Source organism: Hyaena hyaena, unplaced genomic scaffold (genome assembly GCF_003009895.1).
Source record: "Hyaena hyaena isolate Hyena2069 unplaced genomic scaffold, ASM300989v1 scaffold_207, whole genome shotgun sequence".
In the NCBI taxonomy this organism is placed as follows: domain Eukaryota; kingdom Metazoa; phylum Chordata; class Mammalia; order Carnivora; family Hyaenidae; genus Hyaena; species Hyaena hyaena.
This window is the reverse complement of record NW_024080836.1, coordinates 257952-281327: the sequence shown is the minus strand read 5'-3', so window position 1 is coordinate 281327 and position 23376 is coordinate 257952. Positions and strand designations below refer to the sequence as shown.

Below are 23376 nucleotides of genomic sequence, written 5' to 3'. Positions count from 1 at the left end.
AAAAAAAAAAAAAAAAAAAGCAAAATGACGAAGAAAAGCCCAAAAGTGCAAATACTGTGGCATTAAACATACTGCATAAAGGATGCTTTTTACACTAGGAGAGCTAAAACAAGAAGCAAGCAGTCCCCTTGTTCGACCTCAGCTGGGAAGATGAGGCTAGTTAAATTTTTCACTGCTCTGGGCATGTCCATGAATGACCAGGAAAGTGCCACAAATATTGATTTGGGCGTTATTTAACAAATCAGTTTTAGCAAGTAGGCAAATTTACAACAGTGGAATCCATGAATATTGAGGATTGCTTGTCACTTTAGATCTTAGTAGTCTGGCCACAGGTAAAGGGTGACAAATATGAGTGAGTAAAGAAATGAATGAACGGACTGATAAATATAATCAATTCATTTTAAAGGGGACACGTAAAAAGAAGTGTCCTTTAAATCTTATAATTTTGAAACGTAAGCAGGAATTGCTGTACCCATAGCAAAGAAAGTGCAGAACTGAGCCTGGGAAAGTCAATATGCTGACACCTGAGGACAAACAGACCCTAGGGAAATGCAAAGGGCAGAAACAGGAAGGCAGACAGAGACTAATGTGAGTCTTATTTACAAGCTTGTGACATTGGTGAGACCCACTCCAAGCCTCCATTTTCTTCTCCACAAAATCAATATTAACATATCCTCCTTAGGATAAATGTCTCTTAGGGTTACATGTTATCTCTTATTCACAGTTATAACCATAGGATTTTGAAAAAATCCCTATACGTATATGTCAGTTATCTATCAGATATATATGTCGGATACTCAGTGAGCAAAATGTACCAAAACTGAATGCAAGGACACCACCCAAAGAGGTGTTAAAGTCCAAAATGTTGTACCTTTAAAGTATAGAATAAAACATTTTTATTGTAAAGCCTTTGTCATGTGGGACTAATCTCTGCCAATAAATAGTTTATACATATTGATCGTTCTCTTTCAGACACTCTGCTGCTTTATATAAATGATTTATGTGAATTCAAATTATTGAATGATTTATTGATTTCTTTATTTTTATTTAACAAACACTTATAGAGTACTATTAACCAAGCATTGTTTAACACTTCATAAATAGTAATGTATAATTCTTGTAACAACACTATGCAGTAGGTATCATTACTAAAACCATGTTACGACATGAGGCAGAGAAACTTGTCCAAGGTCACACAGCAAGTAAATGGCAGACCCAGGGTTTGAACTAAATGCTTTGGTGGCAGAGTTCATGTTTATAAACTCAACTTCTTCACAATAGCCCAAGGAGATTCCAGGCAAGGAGACAGGGGTTAAGCAACTGACCTAAGGTGGCAGTGAACCAGCTGGTGTGTCTGATTCCAAAGCCTGTGTCGGTAGGATTTATGGCTCCAGGCCACTCGCACTCTGGTAATGAAATGACAGAGGCTCGCAATGGTTTACTACTTAGGCTGCTTCTAACTGCTTCTAAGGCATGGGCAGCTTGCTTTCTCTTTTCCTGGTTTTTTAATAACGCAGCTAGATTTTCATTGCTATAATTCTAGATTTTTGTCTGGGTCTTGGGAGCAGGTGTCCATTGAATGTAAGAAGTAAGAGTATTAGCCCATTCTGGAGCTAAGAAAGGGAGGCAGTATATTGTCAAGATTAACAACTTGAGCTATGGACTGACACCATCTGCATTCAAATCCATCTGCTCTGCTATCAGCTGAGAGTTTTGGTAAGTGACTTCACCTCTCTGGCCCCCCAAGTTGGCACAGTTCTACCCATTCAAACTATGATTGCATTGATTTGAGGATTCAATGAATTATTACCTATAAAGCAATGAGAAAGATGTTTGCCACATGGTAAACATAGAAATAAAATTTCACTGATAGATACAATACTTTAAATTTGTCTTTTAGACAGTTTCACCCCTTGTGCACTAGTAGTTTTCCAAACTTTTGTGGTCACACAGTTCTGTCAGTTCAGTTGACAGATATACCAATGTCCTTATTTTATGTATAAATTATGAAAATTACATTGCTGTAGTAGTGGGTTTCATGCAGCTTTAAACCAGACCACAGATTCCCCAAGTCATCTTTTATCTTTCCCCAAAGCCCCTGAGCGTCCCTGGGGCATCCCTGGATTGCTGCACCTCCCCTCCCCAAAGAATTCTTTGTTCAAAACCATGTACTGCCTCTGCCTCCTTAGGTCTTTCTCAATTCCAGTGACTTACTACAGAAAAAAGGGTAGCTGTTGAAGGAAAGTAATTATATCCGATACCATCTGGGAATAATAGTTCCTTAACCCTCCCAAGATTATTCACACACTCAAAAAACATCCTGTGTTATTCTTACTGAATCCATCATCAAAGGCCGAAATCTGGGGGCCAAGTCAGGATCTGCCTTAAATTGATTCTGCTTCTCACTTTTCCCTTTTCCAGCTCTAAACTCCAAGCGCCTCTTCGGCGAGTGAACTGGTCTCTGACAGGATCAGTGATAAATATTTTGTTGGTGTTAGTCACTTAAACATCGGACTCAGAGACAATGTACGTGAGCACAAGGGCTGAGGACCTGGTTAGTGGAGAATGCTGAGGACCAAGTTTTGGAATTTGAGTGTGTTCCAGATGATAAAACAAACACATCATTGAGAAGTGATGCTCTGTAAAGGTAGAATAGGTTGAATCCTGCTTTTATAAAATGCAATATGCTCATTACTCTGTTCATTTTTTTCCTTCCATGCCAAGAAATACAAACTCTTAAAATGTAGAAGGAAAAGAAACCTCTTTATTTTTTCCCTTCTTCCTTATACAGCCCAAACGTGAGATTACATTTGACTTTGGAAGAAAAATATTTCTTGTAACAAGTAAGCCATGTGTCATAACTGTAGCATAAAAAGGACAAACATAGATCCTTTGGGACTGCTGTGCATCCAGGACATCCCTAAGAATGTATATATTTCCCTACAAGCCATATAGATGTGTTAGCAACATTGTAGCTGATACCACTCCTGGGAGCAGCCAGAATCCTTCTAAATATCTTTGGACTGATTCTCTCCTTTGGCAAGATGTTTACAAAGGGAAGTATCTGTGAGCTATGAAGAGATCTAGAGGGAAAGTGCTGTGTCTCAAAGGAATAAAAATACCTCATTAAACATTCTTTAGGAAACTCTTTAGTTCATAGACACTTTACAGGGAAGAGTGTTCCTTTATGTGTTATACATATTGCTTTCCCATACGAAGTGATAGTTATAACATACATACCTGGGAAGTTATCATTTCACAAGAATTACAGTGTTTAATAAGAGTGGAAGCCTATCAATAAATCCCACTCATTCATTTAACAGCTAAGTGTTGAATATATACTGTATGCCAGACCCTATTCCAGGTGCTTGGGATATATGAATGAACCAAATAAATGCAAATTCTGTTCAGAAACACTCCTGCATAGGTTTTTCCATTCCATCTTTCTGAGGATGCTAAGAATGCACTGCCTTGACCCCTCTTTATCTGGGCTGTTCCTCAGTGTTGTTTGTAGGAAGCAACCTTGAGGGATGAGGTTATGGCCCCTGCTGGGACAAAGAACAGGATTGATTACTGAATGCTAAAAACCAGTGGGTTCCCAAGCTTGTTAGGCCTTTGGTATGATGCAGACCTACTATGTGTAGCATATCTATGACCCCCATATTGCTCCTGTGGCCAACTTGGGATGCAAGGAATACCAACAGAAACATGATGCTCATGCTGTTTGCTGTGCTGTGAATAGTAAAGTTTATCTCAGACCCAAGAGTCTCATGTCTTTTGATCTATGATGATCTGTGAAACATCAATAGGATAACTTTTTATCTTTAGGGTAAAATTAGTCCCACACATGATCTCTTCTCTCTTTCCACTTCTGTTCTAGCCAGTCTTGTTTCAGTTCTGTCTTGCTTTTGTATTTTAATAAAATTTTAGAATTCTCCTCGCTTATTTCTGCTCCTTGTCTCAGGAAGTCATCAACTAGGTCTTTTTTTACTTTTGTCTCATCGCCACTACACCAAAAAGAGAAAAATTATCTGTCTTAACAACATGCCAACATACTATAAAATTTCATAGGAAATTAATAAATCTTGAGCAACATGACTTTATTTTTCAGGACAGTCACTGCTCTAAGGCAAAGATGGCAATTTAAATACTAAGAGATAGAATCATTTTGTAGATCTATCACTAATGGACTACTAGAGGCAGGAGTTTCAGTCACGTTTTTGCTGGAGGTCAATACTAATTAGTGATATTTTATCAGCAGGATTTCTCTTTCAAAATCATTTTATAATATTCAGGTAACTCTTCCCCTACCAGCTACTTGCTTTTTAGAGTTGGATAATTCCTGATGGATTGGTTAGAGGTTTATTATGATGCCAGGGTTGGTTTATTATGTTAGATCTTCTGATATGTAAAATATAGCATATTTCAAATGGCTTCTAATACAAAAGTTATGTGTACCCTCAAGTTATGAGGGCGATATGTCCTCTCTCCGATACATAAATTGTTTCACTGAAAAGTACCCCGGGAAAATAAAGTAACAGGAAGGGAGGAAGGGAGGGAGGGAGGGAGGGAGGAAGGGAGGAAGGAAGGAAGGAAGGAAGGAAGGAAGGAAGGAAGGAAGGAAGGAAGGAAGGAAGGAAGGAATNAGGAAGGAAGGAAGGAAGGAAGGAAGGAAGGAAGGAAGGAAGGAAGGAAGGAAGGAAGGAAGGAATATCGACCATGAAGCTTTGAAGCTTCAGGGAAAGCTGTGAATCGTCATCTTACCATTTAAAATTAAGGAAAATATATTTAGGAAATGTAGATATTTACTTAGCTTAGAGTTCAGTATTCATTCATCTAATTTGTTAAACAAGCACGCATCAAGTCCTAGGCACCAAGATGTGTGCTGTATGCTGAGAGTTCCCCAGGGAGTAAGATTTGGTCCTTGTAACCTAGATCCTAAACTGGTAATGGAGTGGAAACACACACTCATATTATCAGTACCAAGGCAGGGATGATCTGGAGATGTGTAGAAAGAGCACTCACCTCTTCATCTTATTCTAGAGGGTCTATGAGAGGCTATCTGGAGTTGACATTTGAAGTGAGTGTTCATTTTATTTTTCTATTAGATATTGGGTGGTAATTCTATGCCAGACATTGTGCAGAAGCCATTCATAGTTTTAAAAAGTATCGAAACAGACAATAAGGGCAATATTAAAAAAGCATATGCTCAAAGAAAGTATGTACATTTATAGGGGTGCTTGGGTGGCTCAGTTGATTAAGCATCCAACTCTTAGTTTTGGCTCAGGTCATGATCTCATGGTTTCGTGGGTTCGAGCCCCTCATCAAGCTCTGCTCTGACCCTATAGAGCCTGGTTGGGATTCACTGTCTCCCCCACTCTCTACCCCTCTCTCACTCATGCTATCTCTGTCTCATAAATAAACTTTAAATTATTATTTTTAAAAGTACATTTATAGGGGCGCCTGAGTGGCTTAGTCGGTTAAGCGTCCGACTTTCACTTAGGTCATGATCTCGCGGTTCGTGGGTTCGAGCCCCGCATCGGGCTCTGTGCTGACTGCCAGCTCAGAGCCTGGAGCCTGTTTCAGAGTCTGTGTCTCCCTCTCTCTCGGACCCTCCCCTGCTCACGCTGTCTCTCTCTCTCCTAGAAATAAATAAAAAATATTATAAAAAATAAATAAATAAATAAAAGTACATTTATAGAATAAATCATAGTTAAAAGGTTTTTTGTTTGTCTTTCGTTTTTTATGTTTACTGTCCATCTCAAATCACTCATTGACACCCAGTAAACAGAAGGCACCTCAGTAACCCCAGCTGCCCCCTCCTGCTGCCTTCCCAACCTCATCTTTCATCCCAACTCTAAAGTCCTGCATCTCTTTTTTAAACTTAGATCTCTGACATATGGAGCCAGTAATACAACATCGATGAATTTCTTCCTTTTATGTTTCTCAATGATTTGGATTTTTATTTAGGATAAATATAGGAAAGGCTTTTTAGGGTAACATTTTTTTAAATGCTTCCAGATTTCATCCTTCCTGGCAAAGGTCAAAGTTCAGTGTATGATCTTTGACCCAGTGTTGCTTTCCAGAATGACTGGACCTTAGAAAGTTCTGTTGCTCTTATTTTTGAAGGTTTTGTTTTGTTTTACCGTATTGTTAAGTGATGTTCTGACCTGGATTATCATGATACATTTGGCTTGGTAGGGCTGTATTATCGGACCAGATGAAATAATGTGTGGGAATGTCACTGAGCAAGTGGAAAGTGCTATTTAATTCTTCAAACAGGAGAGTCTCATGGTGGTATTGAGAAAATGTAAAAAGCAGCGAAACAGGTTACCAGAGCTAAAGAACAGCAAATGTCTCCTCCGTCATTGTGTGAGAATTTTAATCAAATGGTCTGCCTCATGTAGCTTTATTTTGCATTGAAATATTCCATGTCCCCAAAATATTTCTCCGTGGTGGTAATGAATTGCATTGCCCTCTCCGTTGTAAGAGTACGGGTATTCTGCTGTGGAGCCATATGGTTCCCATTTATTTTAATGTGTCTTTGACATCAGGAGAATTGCTGAGACAGCAGAGGAAAGTGCTTACATCTTGGACTACAGCCAGAACTACGATTATTTATGTGGAGCAACGAGTACCTTTTTTCCCAATAAGAAACAGTTCGGTCTTAAGATGGTATCCATGTTGAGATTTTAATAAAATAATAAGTATTGCTTATATTTTTTGGAATTGGCTGTTACTTCAGTAGTAGTGAAATGTGTTTCTTAACCATGAAGTTTTAGGGTTGAATTGCACATATGAGAAATTAAGGAAAAAGCTGGGAAGTAGGCGGTCCTTATTTTCTCACTGATAATAAAGGAACACACTTCTTATTTGGTTTAACAGCATCACCAAGATAGTACCCTGCATATGCAATGCTTTCCATCTGTGATTCTTAAGACTTTTTACAAAGGTAATTATTGCTGGTAATATTCTCATGAGGTAGATAAACATAATTCTGAAAATATTAATGGAACTGAGAAACGCAGATGCTCGTGAATGTCATCTGTCCAGTGGATCTTAGCAATGATTGGAATTGGGATTTTTAATTGATTACTTAATTTAACAATTTATTATTTTCCAGGGCCCAGGACACAATAATGTTTTTACTATTCATTAGTGATATAATTTGCTCACAATAAAGAAATACGCTTTCAAAAGGAGAAGACAAGTAAATACCTCAGTAACAATATATGTTCCACGTGTCCCACGTGTGCGTGTTAACATTGACTCTGTAGAAATCTTCAAGATTCCTTGGAAAATCTTAATATTAGCTAAAGAAAAATACATAGGATGAAAAGAGAAAAGAATTGATTTGATTTGATCAAAATTCTATAAAAATAGTGCTTACCAGTAACGTCAGACAAATGAGTTTCTGGACCAGGGGGAAAAAATTCCCAATTTCAAATCTGCTTTGGGCAAAACTGAGCAGAATACAGGGCCTAGATTTAGCAAAAACACTTTCATATCCGATTGTGTTTCACATATTTTGTGCACGGACTTGAATGTATAAATTTTATTTAAGTGATGTAGTTCATAACGACAAAGTTGAACCAGAAGAAAGACTGCATGTCCAATAGAGAATTGAAACAACAAAATTCATGAGACTAGTTACTGTAAATTTGATGGATGGATTGATGAAAAAGGAAAATTAGACTGAAAATCAGTCGATCCCTCAGTGGTATTATTTAATCTATAGTTTAATCTAAATGGGTTCTAGTTTGGCAACTCACCATCCCCCATATCAATCACGTTTTCTGTTGATGGCTGGGGCACTCTGTGGTCATAGCACATGTACAGTAGAATGTCAATTTAATGCGGGGGGGGTGGGGGGTCAGCGAGGATCAGTGTTAAGTCAACTATATATTAAGGTTATATATATAAGAGAACATGATTTCTTTTTAAGATGTTTGACCTTTCAATTTTTCAATTTCAATTTTAGAACTTTAAAATATTGTATTTATTCCTTACATCCAACACATATGAGAACAAATGATTCCCACCCCCTTTTTTTATTGAGAAGATTTAGGGGGAAGGCACAGGGGATCTCTTTAATAAAATGGAAATGTGTGGGTAAAAAACAGCTAGTTCTGAAAAATGATCACTCTTTGTGAGTTAATCATTTTAATTATCGATGACATCAAAGCTGGGAAGTCAAAGTTTATACTTAGATGCAATTTTTATATGCGGCTTCCTAAATTCACATCAGAATCTTGGGTGGTAAATCTTACATTTTTTCCTAGGCTGAGAATTGCAGATAGATGATTATGCCGTTAAAGCACCCCTGTAATGTCAAAGCCAGCTCGCAGCGTCGGAGCAGCCTGGGTTGTAGCTGTCTGGAGAGGCTCAGGAGAAAGCTCGTCCCCTCTGTGCAGCTCTCTCGCTTGCTTGTGTGCGTGTAGCTGACAGACTGAAAGGACGACGACGTGACATGCATGTTCATGATCCAAAACAAAGCTTTAGTCATCTAGCCTCAAGGGTCATCTTTCTATATGGCTTCTATTTTTGCTCATTTTTTAACATTTGTTTAAATGCATAGGCAGTTTGTGGATATATCTTGACAGAATACTTAACTTCTTACAGTCTTCTATGAGAGGGTTTTTATTTTGTTCTGTTTTTGTGAACTGGTGACTTAAACAGAAGGGTGTCATCTTGAATTTTTTCACTTAGAAGCTGCAATTCACCAAAGACATCATTCATCTCAAGGGCAATCCACTGTGAATATTTCCAACTTAACATTAGAATGGAAAATTCGTGCAACTAAATGATTAAGCTGCCTAATCTTGCCTAGGAATTATAAAACTATTCCTTCTCTATAAAAGGACTGAAATCAGAATGATGACTGGTTCTTATGTATGTCTATCATATTTTATATAGTGTGGTCTACTTGCCCCCTTATTAGCACGGGGGTTGCTTGGTTGGTTTATGATGGGGAAGAGTGGCATTTAGAGCCTAAAGAGAGAGATGTGCTACAATTTGAAAAGCATTTAGAGCTATCATTCACTCTGTAGGGAGCCAAATACAAACTTGGATTTGACATCACAAGCATCACTGTAAGTGGGAGCTATTTTTCCTTGATTTTTTTTTGAATGCTATTTCATAGTAAAAGGGCAATAATAAAACGGGGGAGGGGAGCTGATTTGCTATGTCTTTGGAGAATTCTGACATTTTCTTACATTTACTGCTTCTGTCTCAATTCTGATTACGTCTTTGGAAATGCAAAGCACTTCAATTCCAAAATATTGGGTGTACCCCAGTATTGCCTGTCCAGTGTTGGGGAGAGTTTCTCTCTCTTGTTTGTGACTGTGTGTGTGTGTGTGCCCACGTTATACTCTTCAAAACTGAGTATATAATAATATACTGAGTGTATAATAATGTAACATTGATTTGGCCATAGATAATAGATCACTTTACATTCCATACTTGAAGTAATTTGGATTTTCTTCATGGTTGGAAAGAAAATATTGCCAATTAGTCTTTACTTTCATATTGCCTCTCATTCACTCGTGCCCCAGGATATTTCCTTATTATCAATCTTTTGGAGTTTCTCCCACTTGAATGATTTATTACTGGCCTGAAGACCTTACTTGAGCAAAAAATTGAAAGCTAGTAGGGCGCCTGGGTGCTCAGTCAGTTAAGTGTCATGATCTCATGGTTCATGGGTTCGAGCTCCATGTCAGGCTCTGTGCTGACAGCTCGGAGCCTGGAGCCTGCTTCAGATTCTATGTCTCCCTGTCTCTCTGCCCCTCCTCTGCTCATGCTCTGTCTCTCTCTAAAATAAATAAACATTAAAAAAATGTTTAATGATAAAAATTATGACTGAGGCAAGTATATTCAGAAAACTTGAGAATGTAACTTAACAAAAGGGGAGAATTAGAACAAGGGAGGATTGCTTTTAATAGCAAACCAGGCTTCACTTTCAAAGAAACTACTATATTTCTTGGTTGTTGGATCCATTTTTACTCTTGTGGTTAGGATCTGAGACCATGTGGTTGGCCCTAATCAAGAGAGGCCAACCTGGACAATCATGTCAAGCTGGAAAGTACAGGAGAATGTGATCACAGGACATTTACAGAAGTCACTTGTAAGGTTAAGGACATATTTTTTGTAATCTGAATAACCTTAACCATCGGAAATTGATTTAATATCTAAGCTCTTAGGATCACTTTTTATATAAAATAAAATTTCCTGATGAAACTGGATTTTTCTGATTGTAAGCTAGACTTCATGACTTTTTAACTGATTTGATCTTGATTTGTTCCTCAGAAGGTAAGAAGAATATGTACATTTGCAGAATCCCTGATTAATTTGATGTGTATATTTTTAAAAACAAGAGTTTTTCTTGCCCAGGATTTACCAGATAAACAAGTTAATTTCAGTAACCTCATTTTGCTTTGACTAAATTTCCCCTAAATAAATGAAAAATAAACACAGTATATAGACTTACAAATCATCTGGTACTTTCCTTCTGAGAATACCGCATAGGAGACAGAAGTATATTACTGATTTAGACCCAAATGGTAGAATTAATATTTTCCACAGACTGGACCACAAATTCTCAACTTCTGTGTACTAAACTTAAGTCCAGAAAACATAGTTCTGTTTACTGCTTTCTGCATTTCTAGCTATACCAAGGCTTTGCTGATAGTTGTTGACACTACAAAGAACCAAGTGCCTTGAGAGGGTAACTAGTTTGCTGTTCAAACATCATCTCCAGGGGTGCCTGGGTGGCTCAGTTGCTTAAGCTTCTGACTTCAGCTCAGGTCATGATCTCATGATGGGTGAGTTCAAGCCCTGCATCAGACTCTGTGCTGACAGCTCAGAGTCTGGAGCCTGCATCGGGTTCTGTGTCTCCCTCTCTCTCTGCCCCTCCCCTGCTCACACTCTGTCTGTCTGTTTCTCTCTCTCTCTTTCTCTCAAAAATAAATAAACATTAAAAAAAAATTAAAAACAAACAAACAAACATTAGCTCCAGAGTGACTGCCCTATAATGGAATCAAGGGCCTAAGATCTTATCTTCAATTTTTCAGGCCCAGACACATGATGGTTTCTTGCATGCATAGAAGGCAACCTCAGATGGAATGACACATACTAACCACATTCAGAAACGACTGACTTATAAATCTGAAACAAATTTGATTATTTTCAGCAAGAGATAAAATTAATAAATCAACTAGATAGTCTTGTTGATCTGAAGGAGTAATCCAATTTGTATGAACAGGTTGGTTTATAAATGTGGAAGTGAAGCAAATTCAGTTGAATTTTCTTAGAGCTTAATTTGATTCAGTTGTGATCCCTTGACATATGGATCAGAATTTCTTAGTTTTGGCTTCCAGTTTTAATCCACTCTGTTCATGAACTTTTTATATAATTTATGGTATGGATTATTTTATTTTGTCTACTTACATTCTCATCCTGGAATTGTGAATTAGGCAATTTCCCAATTCTCTTTTCCATTCATTTCCAAAGCATTATTTTAGGAAGGATAACTTCTGCAGATAGCTAACGTCAATCACACTGTGCTATTTATTTCTTTAGTTTACCAAGATCAATATCATCTCCATAATATGTGATCCTTGTACAGTAACCAGTATATCCTGATGAGAACCATAATGGTGTTCTTAAGAGCTGTGTCCTGGGCAGTATACATAGTACTGTTGCATTTAGCCACTTTGCTTCAGAGTGGTAACTGTGAATAGGATAAAAGGAAACAAGTTGAAAGACACCAAAAAATTAGTGTGTATGAAAACAGACTAATTATTTTTCAGAGCAGTAATGAAAGACACCTTCTCCCTTTTTTTACTCGCTCTTGACCTCACAGTGGTAAAGTGAATTCTGAACTCTGTAGAGACACAAAGTAGAGTTCAGTCACTCTGCAAAGGGCACAAATTACTAGGTAGGCATATAAGGGAGGTTTCAGATTCCCTAAGGCAGATGTGCTGAGTGAATTTGGCCTGTTTTTCCCAAGCTTGAAGAGCACACACTCTTTTTATGACTTCATGTTGTGATGTTTGTCAAATTGGGGCCTGGAGGCAGGAGATAGCCCATAAAGGCCCATTCTAGTGCTCCAGTTCAATCATCAGAAGAGAGGCGTGGGTGGCTCCTGTATTCAGGAAAGCTACATTTAAAATATCTCCCATAAGGCTGATCTTATAGTATTTCAAAGCCTTTCTTTTAAATATATCCATAGGCATTTCGATCATTATTTTTACGGTGCTATTTATAATATGCAAATTCTAGAAAAAGGATGAGCACAGGTTTGAATTATAAACCCTCGTGGATAAGAACTGACACCAATCTAATGCTAACACACTTTGACAACGATAGCAAAGCCAAGAGCCCAGGGGAAGGGACTGATTCTACAACCTGCCACTGTTGTTATCCCGAAAGCCTTAGAAAATTGTCCCTTACTCTGTCTTTTTGGGAAAAAGTAATCTGGCTCTTTAGGAAATGGTAGATTCATATCACAATAGATTCATCCAGAAGAGTAAAGAATCCTTATAATCAAAAAGTACAGGTACAGGTCTATATAAATGTTAAAGCTGAAATTTGCCTAGACAACCATGAGTTATATTTTAAAAATTAGTAATAAAATTATCAGAGATGATTATAATAATTATTTTAAAGAGTTCATTAAAATCTTTTTTTTAATCTGTAAATTCATGGCCTTGAAAGATAATGCCTTAGGGCATCATCTTATGATCTCAAAAGTGAAAAAGATTAAAGGCTATTACCCAAAACCAGAGACTCTCACCTGCTGTAAGGTGGTTAACAGATGAGCCTGTCAGGGTGTCAGATTACTCAGGAGGTTGTTGAATTTTTCTTTCTAAGGTAATCTTTTACATTTTGACAAATTCTTCCCTGTTTTGAGATGATTTAAACATACCATTATGAAGCACATCAGAGTTTTAAATCAAAGTTGAAAATTGCCTCTGCTGCCAGGAGTACAAGTACGTGCAATGAACATGTACATAAATAAATGGGAAAACTGTGTACACGTTTAAAAGCATTTGCTTTCCGGCAATCTCCTGTGGAGAAGTAGAACAGTGGAGAAGAGGGGAAGTTGGGAAAATGAAATTCTTGCCCAAATGTCATTATTTCTCTTACTCTGTAAACTTCTGAGTCTGTTCATTCTGTCTCAGTTTCTCATCACTGGAAATGGAAGTTCCATGTGGGCAGAAGACACCATCTGGTTTTTTTCACCAATATATCTAATCATCTGGAAAGTGCCAGAGACTTGGTAGACTCTTGGTCTATATTTATTGAATAGATCAGTTCATAAAATGTGATTAATCATACAGCCCCTCTGTATTTGGCTTGAATGTTTTAGTGGGGGGAGGTGAATGTGAGGCAAAGGAACTTGAACCCCTTTGGAAAAAGAGTCTTATACATATTCAAAGTGATACTGTAGTCCCTTTTCTTTCATTGCTTATGCAGCCTTCCAAATCAAAATCATCTTTGAAGGCAGCAGCAGTTGACATCCACCAGAAGTAGTATGACACCAAGATTCAGCCTTGTTCAACTCCCTTAGAATGGCTTCAGCTCTCTCTGTGACATGGAGGATAGGAGCCTGGATCCTGAATTAATGAATTCCAGCTTCACTTCTGGTTATATGACTTTGGAAATGTTATTTAACCTTTGGTGATTTGGTTTCCTCAAGTGGAGACGTGGGTAATATCAACCCAGGGAGTTGTAAGGATAAAATGAGATAATTCATGTAAAATTCTTTGAATATTATAGCACTTGGGAAGCGCTCCATAAGTGTTAGTTTATATTACTTGTTGCTACCCAAGGATTTTTGCTCAGTGCATTGTTCCTATTTGTCTACTTGAGCATGCATGTGAGTTTCCTAAGACAACTGGAACAAAGTTCCACCAACTCAGTGGCTTAGAACAACAGAAATTTCTTGTCTCACCATTCTGGAGACTAGATTGAAATCAATGTGTTAGCAGACCCATGCTCTCTCTGAAAACTGTAGCTTTCCTTACATTTCCAGCTTCTGGTAGCCCAAGGCATCTCTCAGCTTTCTGCCACATACTCCCAGTCTCGGTATTCATCTTCACATGAACTTCTCCTTTTGTCTCTTTACATCATCGCTCCATGTATGTGTTTAAGTTCTCCCTTTTTATATGGACACCAGTTGTACTCCATTGAAACCCACCCTAATGACCTTACCTCAACTCAATCACCTGTGTAAAGATCTTATTCCCTAATAAGGTTACATCTCGCGGTGTTGAGAGTTAGAACTTCAGTGTATCGGGGGAGGAGGAGGGGAAATGATCCATAAGAGCATGATTCTATATCTTTCCCCTCAATTCAGTGTACTTTTCCTTCCCCAATTGAAAAGTTCATATAATGTGGCACCAGATTAGGGACTTTTCAGTTTAAGTTTAGCTTTGTCACTAACTACCTGCATTGAAAAACTCATTCAAATTCTGTAAGTCTGTGTTACTTTATAAAATAGAAGGACTGGGTGAGATGATGTCTAGTGTGTCTTTCAACTCTAAAGAGGTCATGTTTATGATGTGTACCTCTCTTTTTCTCAAATACAGTAATATCTCAAACTTCCGTGATGCTCAATGCATCTTGATGTCCCCAATAATAATAAAGATTCTGATGTATTTTGTGGCCATTTTCAATTGTCTCGATGTATACCTATATTAAAATCCCACTGTCTGTAATGTTAGTGGGGTTCTTATCAAATGAAAGCTTTGTTAGATTTAGGTTGTGAAAATGTCTCAATAGTGCCAATGAACCTTTTTTGTAAGGTTTTTATTGCCTTTTGAAATTTTCTGAAATTCATAGACATTTTTTTTTGCCAAGTGCCCTCAATATCAAAATAAGATTCATGGGGCGCCTGAGTGGCTCAGTGGGTTAAGCATCCGATTTCAGGTCAGGTCATGATCACACCGTTTGTGGGTTCGATCCCCACATTGGACTCTATGCTGACAGCTAGCTCAGAGCCTGGAGCCTGGTTCAGATTCTGTATCTCCCTCTCTCTCTGACCGTCCCCTGCTCACACTGTCTCTTTGTCTCTCAGAAATAAATAAAACGTTAAAATATATATATAAGAGTTTGTAGTGTGTCTTTTCTGATTAGAATATGATGCATTCACATGAAAACCATAAAACCAAAAGTTAAGACATTAGGGGAAATAAGTTAAATTCTGCCGCTGACTCACAGACTATTGGCAAGTTTCCTGAAAGTTTGCTTAGACTACCATTATAGAGGACTTAAAAGTCTACTCTACTACAGCTAGAAGAAAATTTAAGAAAGGAAATCGAAATCTGTGCCAGCTCTCAGATACAACATGTTTAGTGTCTCCTAGCCAAAAAGGGTGGACAATAGATTCAATAGCATCAAGTGACACTTTTTAATCTTCACCTCATCTGAAGACTGCTGCCCTAGGTGTTCACTGAACTGTTTCTTTCTCTTTCAGCTTCCTCCATCCTCAAAAGGGAGAAGCGGCTAAGGACAAAGAATGTGCATTTTAGCTGTGTCACCGTGTACTACTTCACCAGGAGGCAAGGCTTCACGAGCGTGCCCAGTCAAGGGGGTAGCACCCTGGGCATGTCCAGCCGCCATAACAGTGTGCGCCAGTACACTCTTGGTGAATTTGCAAGAGAACAGGAGAGGCTTCACCGGGAGATGTTGAGAGAACACCTCAGGGAGGAAAAACTGAACTCTTTAAAACTAAAGGTAAAAAAAAAAAAAATTAGGAACTCAATTTTTGCAAAACCTTATAGCCTTACCTTGATTTGGTTGAATTAACCATTTTCATAATTATATTCATAGACCAAACTGGACATTACACAACAGACTACCTGCTACGTCTTCTTTTTTCCTTTTACACAAAAACAGTAAAGTGTCTTCACCGAAAACAATGTGGAAAACTTACCTGACATTCATTATTTATTCATTCACTAAATATTTGTTATTGAGTACTACTAGGTCACATACCCTGTACTTGGGATGGGGCTAAATGGTCTCAAAAATAGATGTGGTCCCTTGTCTCCTGGAATTTTCATATTAATAGGAAAGAAAAGCACCAATCTGGTAAACAAAATAAACTCCCAGCTTCATTAAGGACTATAAAGGAAAGTTGCAAGGGGCTATGAAAGTAGTAACAGGGGATTGATATGGTCCAGAAGTCAAGGAAGGTTTCTTCAAGAAAGTGACGACTGAACTGAAATCTGAACAGGTAACTAGGCCAAAGGGTTGGCAAGAGTGGTTCAGGCAGCAGGAAGAGCCAGAACCGCCTTGTGCCAGAGGAAGCACGGTGACCATACAAAGGCTAGTGTGGCTGGAACAGAGACAAAAAGAATAGATTATTCATGAAGTAGATTATAGGTGAAGAAGGCAGGACAGGGCTTTGTAGATCATGTTAAGGCATTTTTCCTCTCTTCATACTAAGAACCTCAAAAGTTATCCAAAAGTTTTAAGCGTGAGGTTGGCACGATAGAATAATACGATCTGGTTCATGCTATGATGTGAGGATAGTTTGGGTATAAGGGCTGCCGTGCTGGTGGGGGAGCATACAGAGTTAGGCCAGTTAAGAGGCTATCACAGTAGTTCAGGAGAGAAAGGATGGTAGATTAGCTAGACTGATGGCGGGGGAGTCAAGGGAAATGGACAGAGGGAGAAATTCAGGAAGTAAAATCAACAGTTCCTTTTTTTTTTTTTAAGATTTTTTTTAATGTTTTATTTCTTCGAGAGAGAGAGAGAGACAGTGTGAGCAGGGGAGGGTCAGAGATAGAGAGAGACAGAATCTGAAGCGGACTCCAGGCTCTGAGCTAGCTGTCAGCACAAGCCTGATGCGGGGCTTGAACCCACAAACCATGAGATCAGGACCTGAGCCAAAGTCGAACGCTTAACCGACTGAGCCACCCAGGCGCCCCTAAAATCAATAGTTCCTGATGACAGACTGGATTTGAAAGGAAAGGAGGGTTACGGTCAAGAATGATTCCTAAATTTCTGGCTTATAAAACTGAACAGGTTGTGGGTAATAGTACCTTTCTCTATGACAAGGATATGGCAAGGAACTTAGGAAGAGGAGCAGGTTGGGGCTGGAATCAGAAGGGAAGGGGTGGATGATGAGATTTTTTTTTTGGATATACTGATTTGGGGGAGGTTTTGAGTCATTAAAGAGATGTCAGAGAGGTGTCCAGGCCACATTAGAGATTAAGTAGAGAGAAACGTAGCTCAGAAAATGTCTCTCATCGGCCGAAGAAGACAATCTTTACATATGCTCTGATCCACCAGCCTATCAGTATATAGGAAATGCTCTCTCCCGTCATTATCTAATGACAAAGGAAATCTTTTTTCAGTAACCCAGCATACTTAATATAAAGAGCCTCTTGTTAAATAGCTGAAGACCATAAGCACATCTGCGTTACCTGTAACTTTAGTTTCCAGTATAAAGTCAGACGGCAGAGGTATGCTGTGTGTTTTAAAAAACCTCGTTTTATGTATTTTGCAATTTATGTATCTGCCTTGTTCCCAATTGTATAAGAATGCAGTTGCTTAAATTAAGTTAGGCACAACCTAGCCTAGAGCATATCTCTATTTCCTTTGGTGGTATTTTTGACAAGTTTCATTGAAAGTCCCTTAAGATCTTTTTTGGTAGCAATCTGCTATTATTGCTGTTTTTCATGATCGCTTTGCATATAGCTTAATTTAATAATAATTCTAAGTTTTCTTCTGAAATCTACTCTCTGCCTTTCTAACCCACCGCAAACCAACTCTACAACCTCCTCAAAGAACAAAATCATTCTCTAAACTCAAATATTGGCAGAACAATAGTAATGGCTGCCATTCATTAAGTGATTTTTATTTGCCAGGCATTCTATAAACATTATTTTATTTAATCTTAACAAAGACCCAGTGGGATAGGTAAATTATGAGGCCATGTGTACTGAAGAAAAAGAAGCACAATGATGTTAAATGCTGGCTCACTCAATAAAAAACTGGTTATATTATCCTGTTACTTCCCAATCTAAAATTAATTGATTATCCCCTCTAGGCATTGGGAAAGACAATCTGTGTACTACAGGGAGTCATACCTTTCTGGGGTTTGGGGCTGTGTGCAGTGGTTTTTAACAGCTGGGAGACTATAATTCTGAGAACCAAAAGATTTACTGTGGTGAACTTTGAAGCACATTATACATGTGATGAATGTTAGGAAGAGACACACACCCACAGGAACCTTCTATATCAGCCAGTAACATATTCTGATGTTATAATTTGTATTCAGCTACTCTTATGCTTTTCTTTTAGTAAGCTGAAGGAGAAAAGGAGCAAAAAATGCATCCCACTATTGATTCATATATTTTTAAAAATTTTCAGTTTATTTATTTATTTTGAGAGAGAGAGAGAGGAAGGGAGGGGCCGAGAGAGAGTGAGAAAAAAAGAATCCCAAATAGACTTCACACTGCCAGCATGGAGGCCGATGCAGGGCTTGAACACCTGAGCCACCCAGGCACCCCCATATTTCTTTTTTATTGTTCTTAGTGTTGGAAGTGGGAGAGGCAATCATTCAAATGGGTGTCATGGCTTGGTTTGTCATTGATAAGTGGAAACATGCAACTTTCCCTTTTGGTGACAATGTAAACAGAAGATATTTGGATGGATGTTGTTCCTTTCAGATGCATACCAAGCAAAAAGATAATAGGACTCTAAGGCGATCTTATCATAGCTTTATTGTACTGAAAATATTTAGAAACTCAGAACCATATCACATGAACCTAATAAGAGACCATTAGCAATGTGGACTAGTGTGCTAAAAAAAATCTGAGAAGACTGAATGGAGAAACAGTTGTATATTTTAATTATAATTCCTCTAGTGTATTAAGTTTTACGATTTTTAATTTTTTTTTAGTATTTATTTATTTTTGAGAGAGAGACAGAGAGCACAGGGGACAGGCAGAAAAAGAGAGAGAGACACAGAATCCAAAGCAGATTTGAGGCCCTGAGTTGTCAGCATAAGAGCCCCACACAGGGCTCGAACTCATGAACAATGAGATCATGACCTTAGCCCAAGTTGGGTATTTAACCAACTGAGCCACCCAGGCACCCCAAGTTTGATGATTTTTAAAATATCGTCAGCTCTATTTATCTAAGATTTAGCTATCCAAAATGTAAAATTAGCTATCCAAAAACATTATCTAAAAATTTCACTTTGATACTTGGAATTTCACTTTTAAGGTAACATTTGTCTTGAAATACTACTTCCTCCAAGGCAAGTAACAAAATAAGTGTAGCTAAATTAATTCCATTATTGTGACTGGGGCAGCAGGAGGGTCACTGGCACAAAGAAGGGTCAAAAGAGGAAAGCAAGGATTGTTAAAGACAAACTTCACCTCCAGCTTTGACTGGAGGTGGTCCTCTGTGAATAGCAGTGAACTGGCTGTTGAGTAAGAACAGAGAAGGCCCATCTGACAAGACAAGTACTTCCCAAAGCCCTCTCCATGGAGACCAGATAAAACACCACAGGAAATTCACTGGGTCTGGAACTGGGTAGTTTCCCTTTTCCTTATTTGAGAACCAACAGTCTCGAAAAGGATAAGTTTCTCCTTCCTCTGTGCCTCCATGTCTTTCCAGGGTGTTTCTCTAGGTTCCAAGCAGAGAACCCACTAATGCAATGATATCTCTTCTGATGGAGCCTCAGTAGTGAAAGATTAGTAAACAGAATCACTCACTACACACTTCTTGATGTTCCGTTATAATAAGTATTTTGGAAGCAAAATAAGAATAGGAATTTAGTTTTTCATTGTAAAACTGCTTCTTATTTAGTAATCCATCTCTTAATCAAATTACAAGTTAGACACATTGGGAAATAATATATACAATTAGATTTGTAGAACAAATCCAATTCTGTTTGGGGGTTCAAGTGTCTTTTCTATTGGTGATGTTGGTGTCCCAAACATTGTCAAAAAACAATCAAAGGAAAACTGATTGAATAAAATGCTTGTTCCTAGAAGAAATAACTAGCTTGAGATTTCTGAATTATGGAGAATAGTCCATTTTCCCTGTCAAGTCCATTCAGACATGTCATACTCTTCACAGTAATCAAGGCAGTCATCTGAATACTATACTCTTTTCCAAATTAAGTGCTTAGATTTCATCATCTGTACCACATTGTTGAACAATTACATTAGCCTTTATCCCCATTTCACATGTATCTGTAAAATGCATTAGGCAGCCATTTATGTTTCAAAGAGTGTTGGCATTCCATTTGCCTCTGGGTTATATCTTACTGGATTCTTCTACCTTGTTCTAGGAAATTTAATTTAGCTTTCACAGCTTTGACTGGCTTTTCTTTCTCAGTGTTTTTTCAACTTTGATTGTTCTTTTTCTCCTTTGTAAGGTGAAAGGCCAATCTCCACTTGGGTACCATTTCCAGTTACTTCCCAGGGTTATTTAGTTTTGTCAGTTTTTCAGTCATGTGTTCCTTGAGTAATGCTTGGTTGTATACTCTCTTTCTTCATAAAAAAAAAAAAAAAAAAAAAGAGTTGTCAGGTGATAACTCTTCCTTTAATGATCAACCTTTTAAAACTCTCTATGTAAATTTTCTTCACCCCAAATCTTATATTTAAGGCTGTGCTCTATTCATTTAGTGACATATGCTTGCAATATAATTCTCCCCTTTCACCTCCAGCCTTGTTCCTTGTATCCCTTCAACAGACTTGTGATTTCCTAACCTAGAGGTAATTATCTTACATGCTCTGGAAGATATGAAGGATATAAAGGACTGGGGAGTTGTGAGAAATGATTGACATAGGCTATTATCTCAGATCTATAGTTTCTAAGTTTTTGGATATGTCTCTAACCATTTCCTGGTTCTACAATTCTCTATTTGATGAGTCAGAGTCTGCTGGCCAAGGTATATTTTAACTCCACTTATCCTTATGGAACTTCACTGTTAGACTCTGTAGAGATTTTTGAAAAGCATACTTAGTGGCAGTGCTTCCAGAATGTATCATTAAATGAAGACCTGCTCCAACACCAAACACCTGTTTGATACCTGCCAAACACCTGTCATGCCATATGCACAACCTATCTTAACAAGTACAGAAAAAAAACACCTAACCAAAGTGATGGAGACTGACCAACTGGGCTTCAGCCCTGGGCAAATGCAATACATTTAAGAATATGTTCTTTCAAAATACTGCTGGTATTTTAATTTTAATGGAACAATTAATCTTACGTAATCAAATCTTTATATTCTTCTTGTGCAGTACACATTGATCCTCTGGTTCAGGAGAAGTCGATTTAACAGATTCTCCTGATCAAACTATGGAATGCATCCAGGGGTGTGCTAGAGTCACAAAAGTTGCTCACTGAAGTGTATTGTGCAGATATGTTCCCAATAGTAGTTTAAAATCAGCAATGAGGAGACTACACCATGGGACTTGACAAACACAACATATTAGAACTTTTTTTTTCCAGAGACACCATTGTTAAATATCTACCAGCACACTACTGAATTCATTTGGTGTAAGAGTCACCACTAAAAGAACCAATGTTGATCTAAACCAGAAAGGAGGATAACGGAATGTTTGAAAGTTTATATGTCTTGTATGTTATTATCATCCTTTCTGGTGACTTTTGTGGTGGTACATAAGCCACAGACACATTGCGCATCTTGTTGTTGAAATTCTTATAGGCTGACAAAACAATCAAATCTTCCTGGTTCTTTGAGGGCATAATTAAATTGGTTCCAATTTGCTACCTGCAGTCAGCAACTAATGAGCAGAAGAATTATCCTATAAGATTTGACTGAATATCAAAATAACATGAATATTTTTCTTCAGTCTGCCAAAGACTTCATGGCTAGGTTGTCTATCCAACTCATACCACAAAACCAGAAATTCTTTCTATCAAATACATGGCCAATACAAAGCCGCTTACTGCACATCTTTGATGCCCAGAGCACTCTGCTTTCTGAGATTACCGAATCTATTTATCCAACTATAATTGTTAGTTCTTTACATTGACCAGTATGCTCCCATTTAATTCTACACTTTGACCCTAATTCTGCCCTCTAGGCACATAGGAAAAATCCTGCCCCTGATCTCCAAACTCCACGTATTTGAAAGCAGTAGTGATGAATATGCAAATATTTGACAGTAGGTTATGTGGGCTCCATGTGTTTCAATTCTATAGGATTAAACATCCTTAGTTCTTTCCACTAATCCTCCTAGGGCATGGATTTCAGACACTTTATCAGCCCGGTTACATTCTCTTGGATATAATGCTATTTGTTAATGTCTACCTCAAAATATGGTACTTGATCTGGACTTTGTACTCCAGATGGGATCTCTCTGCTATATAGGAATGAGTTATAATATCCCCTCCCAAGTGGTGGATGCCCTGTCCCTTGAGTATTCACTAAAAGATACAGTAGCTTTTTAGACCTTGATCAATTTGTTTGCTCATATTAAACTGATAATAAATAAAAGAACAAGAACAACAAAAAGCAATCAAACAAACAGAGCCCTGGTAAATTAGGTCAGCTTCATCATATACATCAACACTTCATACATCTCCAGGGCAAGAATCCTCTTTAGTGCTGGACGTGACACAGAGAGCGATCAATGAAGTTTGTTCTTTAATTTGAATAAACCTCCTCTTGTCATACTCAAGCCTGCCCCTTCATCTTCATCCAAGATATTATTTAAAAATTATATTTAGGAAGACAAGGTCAAGTTCAGGATCTCCTTTCAGAGTAGTGATCCTCAGGAGGAAAAGGGGGAGTTTCCTCTTCATCCCACAATGACCTCCACCTGAAACTTGTTGATATATGTGCCACATCCCTCACTCCCAGCCTCTCTGGTGTCCAAAAGAGCTAAGCAACACTTTTATTAGAACTATTTTCAACTTCTCAGATAACTAAAAATTGATGTATCAAACCATATTCTTAATAATAAGTTCACATTTTGTCCTTCCATGTAAAGAACATAAAGAATTTTGTCCAAGAACTAGATCAGTGGTTTTCCAGTTGTGTTTCATGGGGTCAGGACTCTGTATCTCACTTCAGCTTTTATCTATTTTATAGCTTGAGATTTCGCACGGAGTTTAATTTGACAAATGGACATTCTCTCTTTAGTGAACCCAAGCAATGACTCTAGTGGTCGCTACTCTTTCTTCAAATGTACAGAGACCATCTGTTTAAATAATCCTTTCTAGAATATTACCTAGAATTAGTTTTTTTAACAATTCACTCTCATTTTAATCATCTTTTGATTCCTTTCCCCATAGCTCTTCACACATATTAGACTAAGCAACCATAGCTTCAAGCTTTTTCAGTGCTTGAGAGCATGAATGGCCCAGACCTAG

At 38.0% G+C, this 23376-nt stretch overlaps 1 protein-coding gene across 1 annotated transcript in view; it reads left to right on the top strand.

Moving 5' to 3' along the window:
* CSRNP3 (cysteine and serine rich nuclear protein 3) overlaps positions 1–23376 on the top strand; it is a 179525-nt gene that overhangs the window by 145201 nt on the left and 10948 nt on the right. The window contains exon 4 of the mRNA XM_039242001.1: positions 15479–15738. Within this exon, the coding sequence (XP_039097932.1) occupies positions 15479–15738 (260 nt within the window). The remainder of the gene's footprint in view (positions 1–15478; positions 15739–23376) is intronic.